A 25,458-nucleotide genomic window follows, 5' to 3' on the forward strand; every position below is an offset into this window, starting at 1 on the left:
GATGTTGTGTCCGCCGAGAACTAAGAAAAAATAAATAAATGTTAAAATTCTCTCTCTCTCTCTCTCTGTCCCCCTCTCTCTCACTCACTCTTTAAAAAAAAAAAACCATAAATAACTAATTAGAACAAATAAATAAATTTAAAAGAAAAAAATTAACCATAAATAAAAATAAATCAGATAAAACAGTATAGTATTGAAACCTCTAAACAAAGGGGAATGAAGGGAAGGGAAAGAGGATGGGAATAGAAGAGAGAAAAATGAATCACACATATCTTTCTTATTCTTGTATATGAATACACATCATATATCACCAAAGTAACAGGATCCTAACTGGAACAAGTTATACTTATTCTATACATGAATAATGTGCAAAATACACTCTGTCATCATGTATATCTAGAAAGAACAAAATAAACCCACAAACAGTACTGAAAGAAGCTATCGGTTTGATTAGTGTCTTCCATGGCTAGTCCTTCATTTATTGTATGCCTTAAACATAACCTTGTTTTTGTGAGAATTAAATCCTCATGTGTGTGAATATTCATGCCTCCTGCCCTAGACAGCAGAAGGAGGTAATCACACCTGAAAAGCTAGAGCACATGGCATTGTCTTCTGGAGTGATGAAAAAGTTTTGAACTTGATAGAGGTGGTAGCTACACAACATTGTGAAAGTATCAAATGCTCCTAAACTGTACACTTTAAAACTGTTCATTATATGTTGTATGGATTTCACCTCAATAAAAAATTAAAAATTTTAAATTAGAAAAAGAACATTCTGATATTTTTCTATTACTATTTTAAACCAAGCTTTTATTTGTATAAACTCTGAAGACTAATTTTTTGATGAGTTGATTTAGGTGAGGATGATAATTCTCTGGCTCATTTCCCGACCTGAATGACTGGGTAAGGTTGAAAGGATCATTTCTGTACTTGGCATCAGGTTGTCCTCCATTCATCTGTCTGTACCATCCACTGGTCAAGAATCCTAAACACTCTGTAATTAATTCCACTCCTCTTCTAGGTAACTTTTTGATTGAGTGGCTTCCTAAGTTTGGAAGTCTCTCAAAAGATACAATGACTAACCTCTAGCCTGGCCTTGAGTCTTAAGGGAAAAGAGCTGAATGGGGCCCAATCAGAAGACTTCTTCTTGTCTTTGGTTTAGGGAAAGGAGCTTACTAGGGACACTGAGGGTTAGGTGGCCTGAGGGGATTCGAGGCAACTTGACTACAAACCTAAGATGAAGAATCAAAAGAAATGTTTTTAAAAACACTCCTTTAAATTATCATTGACTCAGCAATTCCATTCCTAGGTATCCACCACAAAATGAAACAAAGACTCAAACAGATATACACAAATAGTCATTGCAACATTATTTTCAATAGCCCAAAGGTGAAAATAATTCATGTGGCCATCAACAGATGAATGGATTTTTTAAAAGTATATAAATTCAAAGGAATATTATTTTAGCCATAAAAATTAATAAAGTTTGATACATGATACAACATAGATGAACCTTGAAAAGCCCGATATAAAAAAAACATTATGCAAGTGAAAAGCCAGATATAAAAAGCAGAGTTCTACTTCTATGAAATACAGAAAATTGGAAAATTCATAGAAATAGAAAGTAGAATAGAGGTTACTAGAGAGGGATGGGGAGGAATAGGAAGTTTCTGTTTGGAATAGTGGTGATAGTTGTACAACATTGTAAATGTAGTTAATGCCACTGAATTTTACAGTTAATATGGCAGCTTTTGTGTTATATGTATTTTACCACAATTAGAATTAAACCCTCTTTTAAACCCCATGCCAAGTCTCTACTCTGTTTGCTTGCCAATAGGTAATTCCTGTAACAAGGAGGAACTAAGGGAGTCACTACCTGAGGTGAGTGATTATAGCTTTCTGGGAAACGCATTTGGGAGCTGGGTGAGACTGTGCCACGTGGAAGCATCTCTAATACAAAGGGAACTCAGTCCCCGAAATATTAAAGCTTTTACTAGCCTCAGAATATCAGAAACCCTTATGTAAATGGTCTATGTTTATCTGAGGGAATTTGGGGGTTTTAATGAAAATAGCTATGTTGTCTTTTCCTCTTTAAAAAAAAAAAAAGAATTTGTGCTCATTGTAAAAAAAATTCAAATAATATAGAAATATGTAAAGAAGAAAGTTAACACTATTCAATCCAATTTTGGTGACCAATGTAAAATTTGTAGGGTTTTCCTGACAAATAGCTAGATAGCTAGATATATAGATAGAATGCTATTTTCACCTTCTCTTTGTTCACCTGAAACTGTAGTGAGGTCATCTTTCAATCTCAGCAGATATAGGTTTATTATTTTTTTCTTTTAAAATTTTTTAATTGTTGATAGACCTTTATTGTATTTATTTATTGATATGTGGTGCTGAGAATTCAACCCAGTACCTCACATGCTAAGCAAGTGCTCCACCACTGAGCTACAACCCCAGCCCATGGTTTATTATCTTTAAGGGATATGTAATAAGTATCCAGTTGTATTAGTGTACTTTAATATAACCAATCCCTATTTTTTTCCATTTTGCTATTACAATAGAATTTTGTTAAGTACCTGGTATATACATTATTATATAGTTATGCTTTCTTAGAATAAATCCCCAGAAGTAAAATTGCTTGGTCAAAGAGTAGCCCTATTTTTAATACATTTAATTTTCTTATATTGCCCTCCAAACAGATTTGTATCACATACATACCCCCCAAAATATATGACAATTCTTTTTCCCCCATATTTTTGTTAGTACTGGGTCATAACAGTTTTTTAATCTGTGGAAATTTAATTGGGTGAAAAATAATATCTCATTTTGAAATTAATTTTTAACTATAAAGAAAAACATTAAAAGTATACTTATTTATAGAATATTGTGATGTTTTGATATATGTATATACACATATATAAACTGTAATATTCATATCAGGGTAAACATATCTACTCAAACATTATTTCTTTCTGGTAAAAATATTAAAAATTCTTTTCTTAGTTTTTTTAAAATATAAAGTACATTATTATTATGTATCGTTACCCTTCTGTATAATAGCATACCACAACTTCTTTTTTTATGTGTGTGTGTGATGCTAGGGATTGAACCCAAGACTTTGTGCATATGAGGCAAGCACTCTACCAACTGAGCTATATCCCCAGCCCCACAACTTCTTGATCCTACCTAACAGTAACTTACCCATTGATCAACCTCTTCCCATCCCACTCTCCTGCAATATTGCATTCTTAATTTACCTTGCTTTGGTTTCTAATGAGGTTGAATTTTTCTTATGTGCTTATTTTCTTTCCCCTTACAAATCTCTTTATTGCCTACTTATACTTGTTCTTTGCCCTTTTTTTTCTTATTTAAAGAGCTCTTCATATAGTAAAAAACAACTCTTTATTTTTTCCATTTTGTCTTTTGGTGTTTGGTTCTTCTTTTTTTAATTAATTTTATTTTTTAACTACATGACAGCGGAATGCATTACAATTCTTATTACATATATATAGCACAATTTTTCATATCTCTGTATATAAAGTATGTTCACACCAATTCATGTCTTCATACATGTACTTTGGATACTGATGTCATTCACATTCTACCATCATTGCTAACCCCTTGCCCTCCTCCCTTCCCCTCCCACCCCTTTTCACTATCTAGAGCTAGTCTCTATTCTATTTCTCCCATGCTCCCTCTCCCTACCCTACTATGAGTCAGCCTCCTTATATTAGAGAAAACATTCGGCATTTGTTTTTTTGGGATTGGCTAACTTTGCTTAGCATTTTCTTCTCCAACTCCATCCATTTACCTGCAAATGCCATGATTTTATTCTCTTTTATTGCTGAGTAAATTCCATTGTGTATATATGCCACATTTTTTATGGTGTTTGGTTTTTTAAATAATTTTTTCTGTGTAGAAGTTTTAAACTTATGTAATCAAATCTTTTTTTCTTCTAGGATTCATGACAAACTCAACAGTCCTTACGCATACAATTATAAAAATAATCTTCTTATGCACTCTTCCTATCTCTAGCTATTCATTTTTACTATTTTCTGCAGCATTGGACGTCAGCTTTTGTGTATGGGTTGATTTTAAGCATTCCTGCACAGGGCTTCCTCCCTTGCCTCCAGGTTACTCCTTACTGTATCCCTGTCCTGATAGAGATCCAACCCCAAACCTTAACCATTTGACTTACTTACAGCTGGCTCTACTCTCAATGTCCACCTTACCTACCCATCCAAAGAGATTGGGAAGGGGAAGGAAAATCACTCCTTTTCATAAATAGTTTTTCAGGAGCTTTCTTGGCAACCTTGACTGTGTAAACAAAGTTATACTTTCTAGGTATTAAATTCTCCCTGGAGTTTCTTTCTCTTTCTTCTTCCTTTCACTACTGATTAATCATAGAACACTTTGCTATATATCACTGGAATTTCTTTTCTTATAAACAAACTTAATTGCTATTTCAATCTCTTCATAAAAAGGCTCTCTTCTCCCTGTCTAAACTAAAACATGACTTTCACTGAGAACATATCCATTTTCCTCCATTTCTTTCATACTCTGCATACTATAATCCCTAAGATATTTGAGAGTCAGAGACAGGAAGGACCAGGTATATTGATAAGTGAAAGCAAAATTAAGTCTGTGAACAATCATGTACTGCAGATTCTTTGTCATGAGACCTTATCTTTGTCTTGCAATATTCCTTTCTATTCCTATTTTTTTAAATGTTACAAAATAAGGTTTATTCTGCAATACTTTATCATAATGAATTGCATCTCTTTGGCAAAAATAAACTTTATAAACATTTTAATAATCAGAGATTAGATACAAAAGCTAATCATTTGTAAGTTGTTTTTAATATGAGCAAAGACTGGCAACTGAGAAGTGGTTCATTTGGACTGTCATCTACTGTTTCTAGCCCTCTTTTGTCCTGTGGGGCAAAAATAGTGCAACACAGTGATGCCACTGTATTTAGCACTCTGTTCCCTTCTCAACTCCCCAGTCAGGCAGAAGACAATGAGAAACAAGACTCTCCCCAAACATCACTTAAGAATAGGGAATGTTGGGCTGGGGTTGTAGCTCAGTGGTAGAGGGCTTGCCTTGTGTGTGAGGCATTGGATTCAGTTCTCAGCAATGCACTTTAAATAAATTAAAGGCCCATCGATAACAAAAAAATATATATTTTAAAAAAAGAATAGGGAGTGTTTACCTCCTCACATCCTCAGGTTTGATTATCGGATATGATTTGAAAGTTCAAAGAGTAGTTTAAAGATAGCTGTAAGTCATTCAGAATATCTGGGGTAAAAGTGGAACAAGAGGGTCTTCCATGATTGGATTAGAAATAAGACTGAGCAATATGCTGTCTCCAAGAGACTTGCCTCATAAGCAAAGACACCCATAGACTAAAGGTGAAAAGATGAGGAAAAAATATATATCATTCACCTGGATCTCATAAACAAGCAGAGGTTTCTATCCTCATATCAGATAAAGTGGACTTTGAGCCAAAGTTAATCAGAAGGGACTAAGAAGGTCATTTCCTACCCCTTAAGAGAATTATACAACAACAAAACATAAAAATCGTAAATTTTATGACCCAAACAGTGTAGCACCTAAGTACATCAAAAAAACCCTTCTGAATTTTAAGAGTTGAGTAGACCACAACACAATAATACTGGATGACATCTACACACCTCTCTCATCACTAGATAGATCCTCCAAACCTAAACTAAAGAAGCTATATAACTGAAAAACACAATAATTTAGACTTAACAGACATATATAAAATTTTTCATCCTTCAATGACTAAATATACTTTTTTCTCAGCCACACATGGATCCTTCTCTAAAACAGACCATACCTTAGGCCACAAAGCAACTCTTAGCAAATACAAAAAAATAGAGATAATTTCTTGCATTCTTTCAGATCATAATGAAATGAAATTAGAAATCAACAATAAAATAAAAAATAAAAGCCACCTGGAGACTAAAAAATACACTATTGAATGACCAATGGATTGAAGAAGAAATCAGAGATGAAATTTTTAAAAAATACTTAGAGGTAATGAGAATAGCAACACAAGTTATCAAAATCTCTGGGACACTATGAAGGCAGTTCTAAGAGAAAAATCCATTGCACTGAGCACATTATTTAAAAAAATAGAAAGTCACCAAATAAATAACCTAACATTACATCTCAAAGCCCTAGAAAAAGAAGAACAAATCAAGAAAAGCAGAAGACAGAAAATAATTAAAATCAGAGCTAAAAATCAATGAAATTGAAACACACACACACACAGAGAGAGAAAAAAAATTCAAAAAAAATCAATGAAACAAAAAAGTTGATTCTTTGAAAAAAATCAATAAAATGGATAAACCCTTAGCTAAGCTAATGAAGAAAGAGAAAATGCACATTACTAATATTTGTGATGAAAAAGGAAATATCATCATGGACACTATTGAAATACAGACAATAATCAAACTACTTTGAAAACCTATACTCCAAAAAAAGAGAAAATCATGAAGACATCAATGCCAATGTCTGGGCTTGGCACTGAATCACAAGCCACTCACAGCTTTGTAGATTCAAACAACAATTCTTTATTCCCAAACTCACACCGGCCTCCACACACATGTTGAGGGGAAATCTCAGTTCTGCCCGCACAATTCACCTACTCCACGAGGCTTTTTTTCAAATCTTATTTGAATCTCAGTGGGAACAAGCAGCAGGAACACCCTAATCCCAGCAGCAATAATCTTCAACCTCCAATTTCCCTAAAGCCCCTATTGTTTTAAACCAGGAACGCCCTAAACTTGTCTTAAACCTGGAAGCCTTAAACTCAAGGAGCGGGATACTTCCTCAAACCTGATCAGCTCTAAACCCGGATCTGCCCTGATCCTTGAGCAAGGTCACCTTACATGCAATGTCAACAGCGAAATTCCAAGGCAAGTCCATTTAACATGGGGTATGCTGGCAAGGAAATTTCGATGCGTCATTCCTACTTGGCAATGGCCCTCAGCAGACATCCATATATTTCTAAAGACATATGACCTATCCAAATTGAATCAAGAGACATAGAAAATTTAAACAGATCAATTTCTAGCAATGAAGATGCCATCTAAAGCCTACCAACAAAGAAAAGCCCAGGACCAGATGGATTCTCAGCTGAGTTCTACCAGACCTTCAATGAGGAAATTATACCAATAGTCCTCCCATTATTCCACAATATAGAAAAGAAGGGAACCCTTCCAAACTCATTCTATGAGTATCACACTGCTAGTATCACATTGTTACCAAAAAGACACATCAGTGAAAGAAAACTTGAAACTAATATCCCTCAAGAAAATAGATGCAAAAATTCTTAACAAAATACTAGCAAATCACATGCAAAAACATATTAAAAAGACAATGCACCAATCAAGTGGGGTTCAAATCCAGGGATGCAAGATTGGTTCAACATACAAAAATCAAAAATGTAATTCATCACATCAGTCAACTTAAAGACAAGAATCACATGATTATCTTGATAGAAGTAGAAAAAGCATTTGACAAAATTCAACATCCATTCATGCTCAAAACATTAGAAAAACTAGGGATGGTAGGAACATACATCAACATTGTAAAATCTATATGTGCTAAGCCCAAGGCCAACATCATTCTAAATGGTTGAAAATTGAAAAGCATTCTCTCTTAAAACTGGAACAAGACACATAATATGCCCACTTTCACCACTTCTATTCAACAGAGTCCTTAAAACCCTAGCCAGAGCAATTAGACAAAGAAATTAAAAAGACAATGCACCAATCAAGTGGGGTTCAATCCAGGGATGCAGATAGGAAAAGAAGAGCTCAAACTATCCCTATTTGCTGATGACATGATTCTATATTGAGAAAACAAAAAAAAAATCCATTAGAAAGCTTCTTGAACTCATAAACAAATTCAGCAAAGTAGCAGGGTATAAAATTAACACCCATAAATCAATTGTGTTCCTATATACCAATGAGGAAGCAGCTGAAAGAGAAATTTAGGAAAACTATCCCATTCATAATGCCTCAAAAAAAATTAAAAACTTGGGAATCAATCTAATGAAAGAGGTGAAAGACCTCTACAATGAAAACTACAGGACATTAAAGAAAGAAATGGAAGATTTTAGAAGATGGAAAGATCTCCCATGTTCTTGGATAGCAGAATTAATATTGTCAAAATGGCCATACTACCAAAAGTGCTATACATATTTAATGCAATTTCTATTAATGTTCTGATGATGTTCTTCACAGAAATAGAAAAAACAATCATGAAATTCATTTGGAATAATAAGAGGCCCAGAATAACCAAAGCAATCCTTAGCGAGAAAAGCAAAACAGGAGGCATCACAATACCAGACCTTAAATTATACTACAGAGTAATATTAACAGAAAAGAAGACACAGAGACAAACCCACATAAATACAGTCGCTCACGTCCTGCTCAGGCAGTGGAAACAGTTCCTCTGCGTGGCGAAGGCTGGCGGTGAAAAGACCACACAATAGGGAAGTAATTTTTAGAAAGCGGGGGCAGAACTGCTCTATGACCTTATGGGCCAAGCTTCCACACTGGAAAGAGAGAGAGCACAAGAACCCACTTTATTTTTACAAGGGGGCTTCAAAAGGAATTCAATGGAATGTTCTTTTGCCAAATAAGGTAGGAGGTGGGCTGTCCAAGCCTAATGGAAACGCCCAAGTCCAGAGCTATGAGAGCTGTCCCATTGGTAGAGCGAGGGCAGAAATCTCACACCTTGGGCAGTCTACACATGGGAATGCTGGGGATCGTTCCCAAGCGGAGATCTAAGTCCCCATGGGTCAGTACTGAGTAAAAGACCACTCCAGTAGTGTCACAGGTGAGTACCACATACAGTTATTTCATCCTAGACAAAGGCACCATAAACTACATTGCAGAAAAGAGAGCCTCTTCAACAGGTGGTGCTGGAAAAACTGGAAATCCATATATAGCAGAATGAAATTCAACCCCTCTCACCCTGCACAAAAATCAACTCATGGATCAAGAACCCAAGCCTTAGACCAATGACCCTGTGCACACCAGAAGAAAATGTAGGCCCAACTCTCAATCATGTCGGCTCAACTTTCCTCAAGACTCCAAAAACACCAAAAGTAAAATCAAGAATCAGTAAATGGGATGGTATCAAACTAAAAAATTTCACAACAAAGGAAACAAAGACATGAAGAGAGAACCTATGGGAAAAATCTTTGCTCTCTGCACCTCAGCTAGAGCATAATTAATCTCCAGGATATACATAGAACTCAACACCAAACAAATAACCCAATCAATAAATGGGCAAAGAAACTAAATAGGCACTGCACAGAAGAAGCAATTAGAGAAATGCCAATTAAAACTGCATTACTACATTGAGATTCCATCTCATTCCAGTCAGAATGGCAATTAGAGAAATGCCAATTAAAACTACATTACTACATTGAGATTCCATCTCACTCCAGTCAGAATGGCAATTACTAAGGATACATTGGTGTGGATGTGGGGAAAAAGGTTCACTGATGCATTGCTGGTGGGACTACAAATTGGTGCATTCACTCTAGAAAGCAGTATGGAAATTCCTTAGAAAACTTTTAATGGAACCACCATTTGATCCAATGGCCCACTCCTCAGTTTATACTTAAAGGACAATGATGCAGCCACATAATTATAACAGCTCAATTTACAGTAGCCAAGCTATGGAACCAGATGAATAGATAAAGAAAATGTGGTTCATATACATAATGGAATTATTACTCAGCCATAAAAAATGAAATTATGGCATTTGCTCTCAAACAGATGGAACTGGAAAAATATCATGCTAAGTGAAATAAGCCAGTCTCAAAAAAAAACCAAATAAAACCCAAAGGCTGAATGTTCTCTCTGATATGTGGATACTAACCCACAACAAGGGAGGGTAGGGAGGGGAGGAATAGATTCATTGGATTAGATAAAGGGAAATGAAGGGAAGGGAGGAGGGGTTATAAATAGGAAAGACAGAATTAATCCGAAATAATTTTCCTTTGCTCCTAAATGAATACATGGACTAGTGTGTATTATGTACAACCACAAGAATGGAATTCTGATTGGAGTTGTACTCCATGTATGTATAATATGTCAAAATATACTCTACTGTCATATATATCTTAAAACAGCAAATTAAAAAATTTAAAATTTTTTTTAAAAAAAGAGTCTGCCAGGTAGTGCTCAGCTTGTCTCCTGTGGGAAGGATCTCTTGTGGCCCAAGCAACTGGATGGTTCAGGTGAGAGCTATAAGTACCTGAGAAACCAGCACAGTATTTATCTTGCTTTTCCCTTCTCAAGAGTTCTCATCACATTCCAGAAACTACCCCCAAGTTGATCTATAAAATGTCAAGCTATTGACAGCTTTGTTCTGGCTTATATGTTCCAGAAAGGAAAAGATAACTTCAAAAAGCTGGCCGGTCCTGCCTTTCCATTTAATGACAAGACTTTGGTGGAAGCAGTAAAAAAAGGAGATTACCGGGTGCACTTGTTTTTCCTCTCCCTCTCATTATGTCATACTGTGATGTCACAAGAGAAAGTAGAAGGTGAGGGAGGCCTGAGGCTTCATGGACTGAGAATGTGTCATAGTGTAGGTGGGTTGGAGGTGAGATGGTTTGATATGATTTGTATGGCTTAATCTGAAAAAGAACTTTCCAACAGGGAGTATTGTCCTGCAATAGAACATGTAGTCAAGACAAGTAATTAGCTGGGAGAACTCAAATAAGAAACCACCTCTTGATTTTGGGGGATTTTCGTTTGTTTCTTTGGTACCAGGGATTAAACTCAGGGGTGCTTAACCACTCAGCCACATCCCCATCCCTTTTTTAAATTTTTCATTTTGAGACAAAATTGCTAAATTGCTGAGGCAGGCCTTGATCTTGTGATCCTCCTGCCTCAGCCTCCTGAGCTGCTGAGATTATAGGCGTGCACCACCATGCTCAGTTGGATACCTCTTGGTTTTTAAGAAAGATTTAGTCATTGAACAGGTTTCACACTTAATGCCATGTAGGGAACTTCTGAATTGTCCCCAAGAGTAATCCTACCATCTCTGACAAGACTTTCTAAATAATGAGTTTAGTTGTCCTCTTATTTTCTTTTTCTTTTCTTTTTTTTTTTTTTTTTGGCTGCTGTTGTTGACACAGGGTCTTGCTATATTGTTACCCAGGCTGACAGTTGAATGTTATCATTCTGCCTCAGCCTAACCAGTAGCTGGGATTGCAGATGTGTATACTACCACATCTAGTTTATCTTAGTTATTTCAGTAACAAATGTAGCAAAATCATTGATTAATTTATCCAAAATTTTTCAAAAAACAATGAGTGAGAAATTAATGATTATAAATTAAGATTTTTTTCTTAACAAGAAAAAAATATAGCTGGGTGTGGTGGTACACACCTATAATCTCAGTGACTTGGGAGGAGGATCCCAAGTTTGAGGCCAGCCTCAGCAACTTAGTGAGATCCTCAGCAACTCAGCAATACCCTGTCTCAAAAAAAGAAAAAGGGGTTGGGATGTGGCTCAGTGGTAAAGTGCCGCTGGGTTTAATCTCCATACTTAAAAAAGAGAGAGCAAATGTACACAACCAAATGAATAGTGTACTTTAAAGTCAATAGTCTTTTTTTTTTAAGAGAGAGCGAGAGAGATAGAGCGGTAGAGAGAGAAAGAATTTTTAATATTTTTTTTTCATTATTTGGCTGACACAGCATCTTTGTCTGTATGTGGTACTGAGGATCGAATCCGGGCCGCATGCATGCCAGGCAAGCGCGCTACCGCTTGAGCCACATCCCCAGCCGCGTGTCAATAGTCTCTTAATATTACCACCAGTAATGCCCTATATTTATGTTACTTTACAGTTTTTTTTTTAAAGAGAGAGTGAGAGAGGAGAGAGAGAATTTTTTAATATTTATTTTTTAGTTCTCGGCGGACACAACATCTTTGTTGGTATGTGGTGCTGAGGATCGAACCCGGGCCGCACGCATGCCAGGCGAGCGCGCTACCGCTTGAGCCACATCCCCAGCCCGTTACTTTAGTTTTATAAATAGCTTTCATTTATCTTCTATGATCTTTACAATAACCCTCTGAGGTTATTGTTCTGAGGCAGAACAGAAAACATGATCCCAATCTTACTGAGAAGGAAACTAAAGTTGAAAGAGATTGTGGCCTTGGGTTGTGCCTCAGTGGCAGAACACTTGCCTAGCATGTCAATCCTTAGCACCACATAAAAATAAACAAAATAAAGGCATGCTGTCCATCTACAACTACAAAAACAATTGTAAAAAAAAAAGAAATTGATTTTTAAAAAGAGATTAAGTTACTTGCCTAAAATCCTATAGTTCAGAAGGTTAGAGATAAACCAGGTGCACTGGCATGTGCACACCTGTAATCTCAGCGAATTGGGAAGCCAAAGGAGGATCACAGGTTCAAAGCCAGCCTCGGCAAACTATAGAGAGGCCCTAAGCAACTTACTGAGACCCTGTCTCAAAACATAAAAAGAGCTGAGGATATAGCTCAATGGCAAGACATCCCTAGATTTAATCCCCACTACCACCAACAACAAAAACCCTGAAGGGTAGAGATAAGAATCCAAATTTCTTATCTCCTGGCCCTGTGACCATAGCAGCCTCCCTCATGTTTCTTTGTGTCTGCCATTGCAACAAGATGCTATTATTTAAAGCATATTTGGCCTCAATTGTCCAGTAGATATTTCTTATGTCTGACCTAATATTATCCACTTACCTTCCATGTTCACAAGTATAAGACTCTGATGATGCCTGTTTTAAAAATCAAATTGACCTTCAGATGAGAAATAGCCAAAAAAAAAGATACATGTTGTGATAATAGTCTAACAAAGTTGAGTTCTAGAAATATCCTGATTAATACCAGATTGAAAGCTGATTCAACAGAGTGAGTCATTTAACTTCTCAGGGTGAGTTAAAGGTGATAATATGCATCTACACATTTATTTTAAACTGCTTACTAAATCATCTGTCTTTTATCTTGCATAGCAGTGTTTAGCCAAGTGTGGCCAGTCTTCCACGGCAATTTATGCCACGTACATGAGAATCCACTAAGAGATTTATTAAAAATTCAACTTCCTAGGTCCTTCTTCCAAATTTTGTGATTGTGGATTCAGTACGTTTGAGTGGGGCCCAGGAACCTCATTTTTAATAAGTTCTCTGAACCAATCTTTACCCATAAAGTTGGAACGGAATGCCTGTTTTGTTTGTATACATTGCAAATATCATTTACCTGTGTGATATTAACTCAGGTCTATGAAACAAGTTGGAAGTATTGGACGGGAAAAGAGATTGACATGTTTTATAAACCTGCCCTTTTAGCACCAGACTTGTGAAGAAGTTTGAGGAAAGATGTACCCTCCTGGGCTCCATCTTTATTTAAGCCACTTGGAAGACAGTGTCAATTCTGGGTGGACTTCAGCAGCTCATCTCTGTGGGCTCTAGTTGCCCTCTTCTCTCCTGTCAGGTGAGCTGGTGTACCAGGCTCAGTCCCCAGATGAAGGTGCCCTGGTCACTGCTGCCAGAAACCTTGGCTTTGTGTTCCGTTCCCGCACGTCTGAGACTATCACAGTGGTCGAAATGGGAAAAACCAGAGTCTATCAGCTGCTGGCTATTTTGGACTTCAACAATGTGCGCAAGAGGATGTCTGTTATTGGTGGGTGTCCCTTCTAGTCAGCGAGCTCGTGCTCGCTCTCTCTCGCTCTCTCTCTCTCTCTCTCTCTCTCTCTCTCTCTCTCTCTCCCTTTTATACATATTCACAATTGACTTTCTCTTTCATCTACACACAGATGTCTTCTCCCACTCATGTGTCTTCTCACAGGTATAGTGCCTCAAATATAAACACACATCCAATTCCCACTTTGTCTTATCTCTTTTGAATTTTCTCTCATACATGTATAGGAGCTCACTACCATGTACTAATAAATCCTTCTCTAGTGTTTCTGAGTAGTGGCTTGTCAGCACCCTCAAAGTCAAATAAGAACATAGAATAAATTCATAAAGCCTGAACATGGTGTAAGAAATGGAAGCAAATAATACAGTCAGCCCTCTTAGGTTCCATATCATACTCAAACAACCATAGATTAAAAATATTTGAAAAAAAAAGTTGCATCTGGAGTGGGGGCATAGTTTATTGGTAACTTAGTGTGCTTTTCATGAATAAGGCCTGAGAATCAATCTCCACACCAAAAAGAAAGAAAGAAAAAAAAAAACAAGTTCTGTCTGTACTGAAAATGTACAGACTTTTTCTTGTCACATTCTCTAAACAATTTAGTATTATAACTATTTATATAGTACCTACATTGCATTAGGCATCATAATTTAGAGATGATTAAAGTATACAGGTGCTGGGAATGGTGGCCCACACCTGTAATCCCAGCTTCCCTGGGAGGCTGAGGCAGGAAGATCAGGAAGATCGAGAGCCTCAGAAAAAGCAAGGCACTAAGCAACTCAGTGAGACCCTGTTTCTAAATAAAATACAAAATAGGCCTGGGGATGTGGCTCAGTGGTTGAGTACCCCTGAGTTCAATCTCCAGTACCTTCCCTGTCCAAAAAAAAAAAAAATATATATATATATATATATATATATATATATATTTGTAGGTTAAATGCAAACATTATGTTATTCTATATAAGGGAATCAAGCATCTGTGGATTTTGGTATCCACAAGGATGGGGCGGGGGGTATCCAATACCCTAGGATACTGAAAAATGATTGTATGGGAAAATTTATACTATCTGGCTTCCTCTATCAGTTTGGCCTCAGACTGAAGAGAAAGAAGGTCATTTTTCATCTTTTGTCCTTACTAAGTTGGGCTTTGGTCTAAGACTTGGAATTGATAAGCTAAATGTCATTCTGCATCAGTCTTCCACAAGTGATATTAAACGCCTTCCATAGATGCCTTTGTTGCTCTCACCAGCCCTCACCATATCATTTATCCTATGTGACCACTCATTGAGTTCTTAGCCTCCAATGGCAACACAAACAAATGTCATGGGAAATAGCCTCTTGCCAATCCTCAGTGACCCAGATAATTTCTTATAACAATAGGCTTAAATGATTGTTTTGCTTAATTTATCTTTAGTGCGGACTCCTGAAAATCGGGTAATATTGTTCTGCAAGGGAGCAGACACCATCATCTGTGAGCTGCTTCATCGTTCCTGTGTAGCCCTTAATAAAGTGACCATGGAACATTTGGATGTAAGTCTTTAGACTTCAGGAGAGGAATGGTGCATCTGGACACTTGTCCACAAATGTGTCCCCATGTCAATGTATTTCTGTTGTTACCAGCAGCCAAGGAATCTACTTGGATCACAGCTGGCCAGATTCAGCTACCCACCTGCATAAAAAATAGACAAACAATGGAAAAATGAATTTTATGCCATCTGATCAAACTGAGGAGCAGCAGCTAGACTGCTTCTCTGCAAGTCCCACAGAAGTGGTTATAATTTATAGAAACAAAAGCCAGGTGATATGTAGATGTAGCTAGGCTATACTGGACAGTGAACATAGCAGTTTCAGCTTCCTTGGCATTGCTGAGCCAACGGACAGTTTTTATTCTCTCAGCTCAGGAACTCTGTTTCATTCTATGGGTGTATACTGGTATCTGTGTCTCTTTAGTTCATAGAAAACTAAAACTGCCTCATTCTGTGGTATTTTTACTGACTATGTTGCCAATTTCTATGTCAAAGACTTGAGTGGGACAGCACCCCATAGGCATGACAAGAGTTGTATTTATGGGAACACTTAAAGTAATCAGAATTGTTCAGTGATTCCTGAGTAGTCCTCCTTTAAGAGGTCCCATGGTCAGACCTGGTGTTTGTTTCAGAAGAGGTCCTGCTGATATGGGAGGCCTTATCCACAAGCCATGATGAAAACAGGAGCAGAAAGTACCTGGCCTGAGATTCTGAGGAGGCTATTTGATATCTCCCTCTGTTGTCTACAGGATTACAATCCCCAAGGGCACATCCTTTCTCCCTATCTTCTTCTTCTTCTGCCCTGTAGTATTTGGTATACATCAAAAAGAGACTGGTTCCAGCTGCTGGCATGAGAAAAGAAAAACAGATCTATACATCTGGGGTCTCTACACCTAAGCATGGGTGTACAAAAGATTAGGGGAATGAGGAGAGAACAAAGAGCAGGATGGAGAGTGTTTCAGATTATATATATATTATATTATGTATATTATAATATATATTATATATATTATATATAATCTGAATATATATATTTGGAATATATATATATATATTCTGAACCACTCTCCATCCTGCCCTTTGTTCTCTCCTTATTCCCCTAATAATAATAATATATATATATATATATATATATATATATATAAATGTGTGTGTAAATATGTATATATATAATTAGGGGAAAATATATATAAATATAAATATGTATTTATTTTTATATATATAAAATAAGATAAATAGATTGAAGATAATTCTGTTTGATTTGGCTATTTAAAGATGACTCTACTTTAATATATAGCCAGAAGTCAAAGAAAAGATATCCAATAAGTATATTAAAAGAAGTTCAACAGGTGTTGGGGTTGTGGCTCAGCGGTAGCATAGCACACTTGTCTGGCATGTGTAAGGCACTGGGTTTGATTCTCAGCACCGAATATAAATAAATAAAACAACTAAAAAAAAAACTTAAAAAAAAGACATTCAACATCTTTATTCATTAAGGAAACGCAAATAAAAAACGTGAAATATCACTTTATACCCACTACAATGGCTAAAATAAAAAAGATGACTAGACAATAATAAGAGTTGACAAGGGTTTAGAGAAACTGTAAACTTTATACATCACTGATGGAAAAGTAAAATGACGTAGCCATTTTGGAAAACAATCAAATTGCATTTCCTCAGAAAGTTAAGCATAGACTTAACTCATAAAACCGTTTTAGATATTTTGACATGCTTCCTACTCCCTACCACCTTAATAGACACTTACAGTGAGGCCTGACTACACTATACTAACCATTAATACCAAAACTATAAGAGTCAAGCTTCAATAACCCACTCATGCAGAAGCACAGCTCCAGGGCCTCTAAGCCAGTGATCAGCAAACAGATCACACAAAAATAGATTATAGGGCTGGGGTTGTGGCTCAGTGGTAGAGCACTTGCCTAGCATGTGTAAGGCACTGGGTTTGATTCTCAGCACCGCATAAAAATAAATAAAATAAAGGTCCATCAACAACTGGAAAAAAAACAAAAACAAACAAAAAACAGGGGGCAGACAATATTTGGCCCCAGGCCCTGGTTTGTTCACCCCAGTACTAAGAGAGAAGAAAAACATATATATATAGGGATAAAAGATAATGTTGGGCTGGGGTTGTGGCTCAGCAGTAGAGCACTCACCTAGCATGTGCAAGACCCTGGAATTGATCCTCAGCACCACATAAGAATAAGTAAATAAAATAAAGGTATAAAAAAAGGTAATGTTAAAGCATGGTGCTAAATTATTAGTTGAATGGATTACTGAATCTGTCAGTGTTTTATTAAGTTTGTCAAGTGCTTTTATCCTTATCCAATACAAAATCAGTTTCTGCCACTATCATATCCTTCTTAAGAAATTTCCTGAGCTGGATGCACTGGTGAATGCCTGTAATTCCAGTGGCTAAGACAGGAAGATACCAAGTTCAAAGCCAGCATCAACAACTTAGTGAGACCCTCAGAAATTTAGCAAGACCCTATCTCAAAATAAAAAATGAAAAGGACTAGGGATATAGCTCAGTGGTAAAGTACCCTTGGGTTCAATCCCCAGTACCAAAAACAAAACAAAAAAAAAAAACACAAGTGTCCTGAGATCTTCTCAGGCTGCCAACAGGACAGAAGTTTAAGAGTTGACATTCCTTACATATATTGCTTTTTATTAATTTCACCTGAAAGTCAACATCAAACACTCATGAATTACACATGGAATTCTTATAATTCAAATAATGTTTCCTTTGCTTTTATAATGCCAACATGAATTATTTTGTAGTTTACTATAGTGGCAATAATCTAGAATTATTGCTCATGTGCAGTTCTCCCTACAAAAAATCTGTTTCTAACCCACACTTGCATGTATATTAGTTTTGTCCTAAACCACCCATATTTTCACCCAGCCTTCCTTATGACCATCCTGCAGATGCTTAGCTATGGTTAGTCAGGCTATAACAGTGGCCAAACAGTAAAAACAAGCTACCTCATCTAAGAATACTTCAACAGTGGCCTTGTTAACACAGCTGGCTGTAGCTAATCAACTAATGGAGACAAATACATAAGCATGTGCTATGTAAGATGTCCATTGAGTATTTGGTGGAGGAAAGAAAAGAAGAAAGAAAAATTAAAATGAATGTATGCTTGAAAAAGAACAGTAACACCATTGTTTTTTATGAGAACTCCTTCTTTTTACCTTATTATTCCTTTTTTTTTGGTACCAGAGATTGAACCCAAGGGTGCTCTGCCACTGAGTCACATTCCTAGCCCTTTTTAAATTTTATTTTGATACAGGGTGTTAATAAGTTGCTTAGGGCCTCACTAAGTTGCTGAGGCTGGCTCTGAACTCATGATCCTCCTACCTCAGCCTCCTGAGCTGCAGGAATTTCAGGTGTGTGCCCCATGCCCAGCTTTCTCTTCATTTTCATGCCACAGTCATTACTAGCCTCTCTGTAGAAGGTGAATTATTATCCCAATTTTATAAAAAAACTAGAAGTCTTAGTTTTCCCCAGAATCACATAGTAAATTATAGCTAACTCTGGGTAAACTATAGCTAAAGGTTAGAACCTTCTCTCTTAGAACTGTTCTCAATATTTTAGTTTATGCTGGCCCCATCCTTGGGACATTTTGCTGAGGAAGTTCAAGAGTGGCTTTTTGCTTAAACTAAACACTAATCCCATGGTACTAACCACTAAATCCTACTTAGCAGGCAGATGGAGCTTCTGGGGTCAATCTTTCACTTTTTAAACTCAGCATTAACCTAGACTAGAATTGGTACACACAAATATCTTCCAGGATTTTGCCAGCGAAGGTCTTCGCACCCTCATGGTGGCCTACCGAGAGTTGGATGATAAATTCTTCCAGACCTGGAGAAAGAAGCACAATGAGGCGTGTCTGTCTGTGAAAGATAGGGAAATTAAATTATCAACTGTTTATGAAGAGATTGAGAAAGACTTGATGGTGAGTGTGGGGATATTGGGGACAGACTGGGAACAAGGATGGTGGTGGTGGTAGCCAGTAAACTAAGCAAAGGTTCTAAGAGTGCATCCAGAGTATCTACAGGTGTAGGCTGTCTCTGAGAGGAAAAACAGGCAGGCTCAACAGGAAAGCCTACAGTTTTGGGTCAGGGAGGCTGGGTATTGGAATCCAAGCTGATTAGGTATGTACTGGGGTTCTGAACCTTTGTGAAAAGTGCACTGATTGTAATTTTTTTTCTTTCTGGCACTGTTTCTTATCCTGGAGCTTCTCACAAAAACTAAGTAATCTATAAGATCAAGATCCAACTAATAAAATAAATAAATAAATAAATAATAAAGATCCAACTAATGCACAGATTAAATAGTTCAGAACAAATTGATGGAATAATCAGGACAAGAATATTCATTCATTCAATATATTTATTAAGTGCCTCCTATGTACCAAATTCTGTGCCTATAGCAGTAGAGAAACCAGACAAAAAGCCATCTATATAGTTAGTATGTCAGATGGTGAAAGTGTTACAAGGGAAAATAAAGCCAGGAAGAGGGAGTGTGTTTTGGAGGGGCAGAGGCATTGCTGCTGTTTTAAACAGGGAAGTTACTCTTCACTGTGAAGAGGAGATCTGAGGACCTAAAGAAGGTGGCAAACATTTAGGGGAATGGAATTAATTGTTAAACTTGGTATCTTAGATGTTATGTTGAAGGTTCACTTGATGGTGAGTGGGGGGAGGAGAAGTATGCAGAGAGAAGTGATTTGTGCCCCTTAGATTAGTTCAGTTTGTCTAGCCATTGTTATATGTACACTTTAGTTAATATTACTAGGTATTAAAGAATAAGTTTAATGCCCAAAGTTTTTTAGAAGTAGCAAAATAGTCCCTACATAAATATAATTTTATTAGTTTTTAGGAAGAATTATCTTCTGGGAATGACCTTTGTTAATCCACCTCTTGGAGCTGAGGGTAGTCCTGAACTCAGTCACTGGAATGGTGAAGAGGGAGAAGAGAAAGTGTGAGGGGAAGTGTTCTAAAGTTTTAGATTATAACCATAGATCTATACATGCATTTTTGGTAAAGTACTTGTGTTTATTGTGCACAAAGTTTATACTTTATTTCACAACATCTAAGCTTTCTAAATGTCCTGAGGTGACAGTGTATCATAAAAAGTAGAGCTAGTGAATCAGCCAACTTATAAATATCTTTTTGTTATAATTGATAGAAAAGGTGCATCTTGGTTTTGTTTTATCTTTGGGAAGTGCATATCAGTACTTGTTTATTAGGCTACAGCAGATAGGCAGAAGGAAGCACACAGGGAGAGATGGAATCAAGAGCTCAAGGGTCTACATTTTGATGTGATCCACTGATGTGTATGCATCTCTGACTGAACTATAGGAATACTTTAATTCTGGAAACATGCATTCTTGCTAATATTTTAGTAGTAGAAATCTGATAATGAATGCTCTTAGAAACATGCTTGGTATATTCTGTTGCTTTGTCTTATTTTAAATTGAGCATTAAGAGACTGCATTGTTTTAGTTATAACTCTGCCAATATTTCTATCTAGAGGCCTGTTGCCATTTCTTTCTTCAGTGAAATTTTTGTCCCCAAGAAAGGATTGCAATTTTTTTAACAGATTGAATTGGTATAGTGTATTCTTATTTATCAAAAATACTGATATAGTTTGGGATTTTGAATTGATGAATATTCTTGGATGTGTGGAAAAGCATGATACATACATGACCTCAATCACACAAAATAGGATGTTGTATATGTATATGCATAACATATCCAACTAAGCTGCTTGTGACTTGATGACTTTGCTTTTTGCTTCTGTTTTTCTGTTTCCTGTAATGCACATAATTAATTTTTTAAAAAACAAAAGCTATTTTTTAAAACTCTAAGAAAAAATGTGGTAAGCCAAGCAGCCCTCTGGCTTTGCAAATGAGCTTTTCAGACAGAGTAGTAGCAAGAGGAAAAAAACCCTGACACAGGAGCAGGCCTAACTTGTTAGCTGGCAGCCAGTGTGGCTGGGACAGTATGAGTAAGGAGGAGAGAATTAAAGGACATGCAATGTGACAAGTAGGAATGGGTCATCATAAGCCAATGTAAGAACTCGTGGTAAATATGACGAACCATGGAAGAGTTCAACCAGAGAAGTGCTATAGCTTTTAAAGTCATTAGTCTGATTGCAGTGTTGATTTATACTCTACGACAATAGTACAGGTGAGAGATGATGATGGCTTGAATCAAACAGAAGTAGTAGAAGTGACAAGGAATGGTCAGATTATGTATGGTTTTTAAAAGTAGAGACAACAGATTTTGCTGATGGATTGGACTATTGAGGATGAGAAAAAGAAATGTTAAGAATGACCCTGACATTTCTGACCAATCTGATACAGGCCAGCCCTGCTATAAACAGAAATGACTGACACCAAAGGGAAAATATAGAGATCCCTAATCTCCTTCTACATTCAGTCCTTCTACAGGCCTGGCAGAATCAGTAATTCATCCATCTGTCAGTTCTTCGGGCTTATTCTTGTCTTCGCACTGTTGTGTTATTAGAGAGAAAAAGCATGATGTTGGATCAAGATTCTTTTAATCTAATGTGGAAAAATGTCTTGGAACCCTTAGATATTTCTAATAGGTACAATAGCAAAGTACACCCAAGCCCTTGTAGGGCTGAAGGGAAAACTGGAGTAGGATACAGAGATCCTTCCTTAAGACTTGCCACATTTGAGGACAGGAAGTATGCAGTAAAGCAAGGGAGAAGTGAAGGTGTACTGAGAAACAGATGGTTTAGAAGTAGCACATAACTTCATTAATGACTCAGGCAAATCCCTTCCCTCTCTGGTACCTAACACTAATTTTCTAAATTTGATTTCAATGTGTGGTTGAAAAGTTGTATGTGTAGAGAGGAAAAGTATGCAGAGTGCTATGCCACCAGGATCCTCCAGGACAGAGATAGCTCACTGAAGATAACACTGAAGTGCCAGTTCAGTTGTTGGGTAGCATATAGTGTGCTCTCGCTCGCTCGCTCGCTCTCTCCCTCTCTCTCTTCCTCACTCATTGATCTCTCTGTTCGAAGCTGTTAGGGGCCACAGGCATAGAAGACAAACTGCAAGATGGAGTGCCTGAGACAATCATCACCCTGAACAAAGCCAGAATTAAAATATGGGTTTTAACTGGTGATAAGCAAGGTAAAAGCTCCTAGCCTGCATGACTCTCTTCCTCACCTACTTTAACCATTTCTTTCCTCTTTTTTTCCTTTTTTCTTACCAATTTTCTTGACAAATACCTGTAACTCAAATGAAGTCCCTTCAATGTCTAATTTTGTATACAATTTGCTGAGCATGCACTGTATGCCAGATGCTATATTTTTCAATGAAAACATAGAGATGATCAATCAATCAAACATGACCCCTGTTTCAGCCAGGAACTTAAAAGCTAAAAACTTTATTATCTATTTTTTTTTTATTTTTTGCAGTATTGAACCCAGTATTGGAACCCAGGGCCTCATGTATGCTAGGCAGGTGCTCTTCTACTGAGCTACATTCTCAACACCCCCCCACACACACTTTATTTATCTATCTATTTATTTATTTTTTTGAGACAAGGTCTCACTAAATTACCCAGGCTGGCCTCAAACTTGCTATCCTCCTTTCTCAGCCTCCAGAGTAGCTAGGCTAAAAACTTTAAAGTTATCTTTGTACACTCTCTGTTGTCTCCAATATTTTAGCATGTCCCACCAATTCTTCTGAAAAATCCTCTTGACTATGTCATCACTCTAGTTCAACCTTCATCCTCTGTTGTGGTTCTACAAAAATTTCTGAATTAATCTGTCTTTTGCCATTACTAATTTCAGCATGACCTATATACAATCATCAGTTTAATTTTCCTCAAATTTTCAAATTTTATGGTGTTACTCCTCTGCTCAGGGACCTACAGGGATTCTACATTAAAAAGGTCAGATTCTATCTGATCTTCAAGACCTTGAAACTGGATGTGGGGGCACATGCCTATAATTCCAGTGACTTGGGAGGCTGAGGCAAGAAGAATTCAAGTTTAAGGTCAGTCTGGCAATTTAGCAGACCCTGTATCAAAATTTTAAAAAGGCTGTGCATGTGACTCAGTGGTAAAGCACCCCTGGGTTCAATCTCCATTTCTTTAAAAAAAAAAAAAAGAAAAAGAAAGGAAGTTCTTGGTAAACCATTGCTACCTATACAACCTTATCTGCATCCTAATATAACCATCATCTTCAATATGTCCCAAACAAACCAATTCCTACTCTAGGGTCTATGTTTGGGTTGTTTCCCTACTTGAAATACCTTTTCCTTTCCCTAAACACTTTTTTGTCGGGGATAGAGGAGTAGCTTTAGCTTAAAATATTTCTTTTTTATTATTAGCACATTATATTTATACATAATAGTTGGATTCATTTTGTCATAATCATGCATGAATTAAATTTAATTTGTTCCATTTTGGTCTCTGGTACCTCCTCTTCTCCTCCCCTCCTCCCACCCAGTATTTTTCTTCTTCTACCCTGCTGGCCTTCCTTTTATTTATTTACTTTTTTTATTTTTAGTTGGTGCTTTATAGATATACATAAAGGTGAAGTTCACTATTATATGTATATATACACATAGCATAATTTTTTCAAATTCAGTCTGCATTTCCTCCCCTTTCCTGTCCCTCTTTCCTTCCCCTCAATATCCTTCTATTCCACAAATCTTCCCTCTATTCTTATGAATTCAATCCCTCCTCTAGCTTCCCTTCCCCCTCCCCTTATTTTCCTCTAGCTTCCACATATGAGAGAAAGCATTTGACTCTTGATTTTTTGAGTCTGGCTTATTTCACAGCATGATACTCTCCTGATCTATCCATCTACCAGCAAATGCCATAATTTCATTATTTATGGTTGAGCAAAACTCCACTGTGTATACATACCATGTTTTCTTAATCCATTCATCAGGCACCTGGGCTGGTTCCATAACTTGGCTATTGTAAATTGTGCTGATGTGCCTGTCTCATTATAGTGTGCTGATTTTAGTTTTTAGTAAATACTGAGGAGTGGGATAGTTGGATCTATATATAGTGGTTAATATCCCTGTTCTTCTGAGGAATCTCCATATTGCTTTCCAAAATGATTGTACTAATTCACAGTCCCACCAACAATGTGTAAGTGTACCTTTTTTCCCATATCTTCACCAGCATTTATTATTATTTGTATTCTTGATGATTGTCATTCTAACTAGAATTAAGATGGAATCTCAATGTAGTTTTTATTTGCATTTCCCTGATTGCCAGTAATGTTGAAATTTCTTCACACATTTTTTGGTCATTTGTTTTCTTTCTTTCTTTTTGAGAATTATCTATTTAATTATTTTGCCCATTTATTCATTGGATTATTTGGGGTGCTTTGGTTTGCTTTAGTTTGGTGTTAAGCTTTTTGATTTCTTTATATATTCTGGATATTAATCCCCTATCAGAGGAGTAACTGGCAAAGATTTTCTTTTTGTTTTTAAATAAATGTTTATTTTTTTTAAAGAGAGAGTGAGAGAGAGGGAAAGAGAAAGAGAATTTTAATATTTATTTTTTTAGTATTTGGCGGACACAACATCTTTGTATGTGGTGCTGAGGATCGAACCCGGGCCGCACGCATGCCAGGCGAGTGCCTCCCAACTTGAGCCACATCCCTAGCCCAGGCAAAGATTTTCTCTCATTCTGATGGCTGTCTCTTCATGCTCTTAATCATTTCCTTTGCTGCGCAGAAGCTTTTTAATTTGATGCTATCCCACTTACTGATTCTTGGTTTTATTTCTTGAGCTCTAGGGGTCTTGTTAAGGAAGTTGGTGCCTGTGCCAATATGTTGGGCTGTTAAACCTATGTTTTCTTCTAGAAGTTGAAAAGTTTGGGGCCCAATTCCTAAGTCATTGATCCACTTTGATTTAACTTTTGGGCTAGGTGAGAGATAGGGTTCTAGTTTCATTCTTCTACATATGGATATCCAGTTTTTCCACCACCATTTGTTTAAAAGGTTGTCTTTTCTCTAACATAGATTTTTGGTTCCTCTGTCAAGTATCAGATGACTCTAACTATGTGGGATTGACTCTGTGTCTTCTATTCTATTCCATTGGTCTTCATGTCTATCTTGATGTCAATACTGTGATGTTTTTGTTACTATAGCTCTGTAGTATAATTTG

The 25,458-nt window shown here is 36.8% G+C and overlaps 1 protein-coding gene across 1 annotated transcript in view; it reads left to right on the forward strand.

Moving 5' to 3' along the window:
• The window catches only part of LOC101957720 (phospholipid-transporting ATPase FetA), a 151,132-nt gene that overhangs the window by 115,960 nt on the left and 9,714 nt on the right, over nucleotides 1-25,458 (forward strand). The window contains exons 15-20 of the mRNA XM_078044974.1: nucleotides 1,838-1,881; nucleotides 10,444-10,600; nucleotides 13,539-13,727; nucleotides 15,157-15,272; nucleotides 19,081-19,245; nucleotides 22,344-22,455. Of these exons, the coding sequence (XP_077901100.1) occupies nucleotides 1,838-1,881; nucleotides 10,444-10,600; nucleotides 13,539-13,727; nucleotides 15,157-15,272; nucleotides 19,081-19,245; nucleotides 22,344-22,455 (783 nt within the window). The remainder of the gene's footprint in view (nucleotides 1-1,837; nucleotides 1,882-10,443; nucleotides 10,601-13,538; nucleotides 13,728-15,156; nucleotides 15,273-19,080; nucleotides 19,246-22,343; nucleotides 22,456-25,458) is intronic.

The sequence above is a fragment of the Ictidomys tridecemlineatus genome, chromosome 4, assembly GCF_052094955.1.
Source record: "Ictidomys tridecemlineatus isolate mIctTri1 chromosome 4, mIctTri1.hap1, whole genome shotgun sequence".
Classification (NCBI taxonomy): Eukaryota; Metazoa; Chordata; class Mammalia; order Rodentia; family Sciuridae; genus Ictidomys; species Ictidomys tridecemlineatus.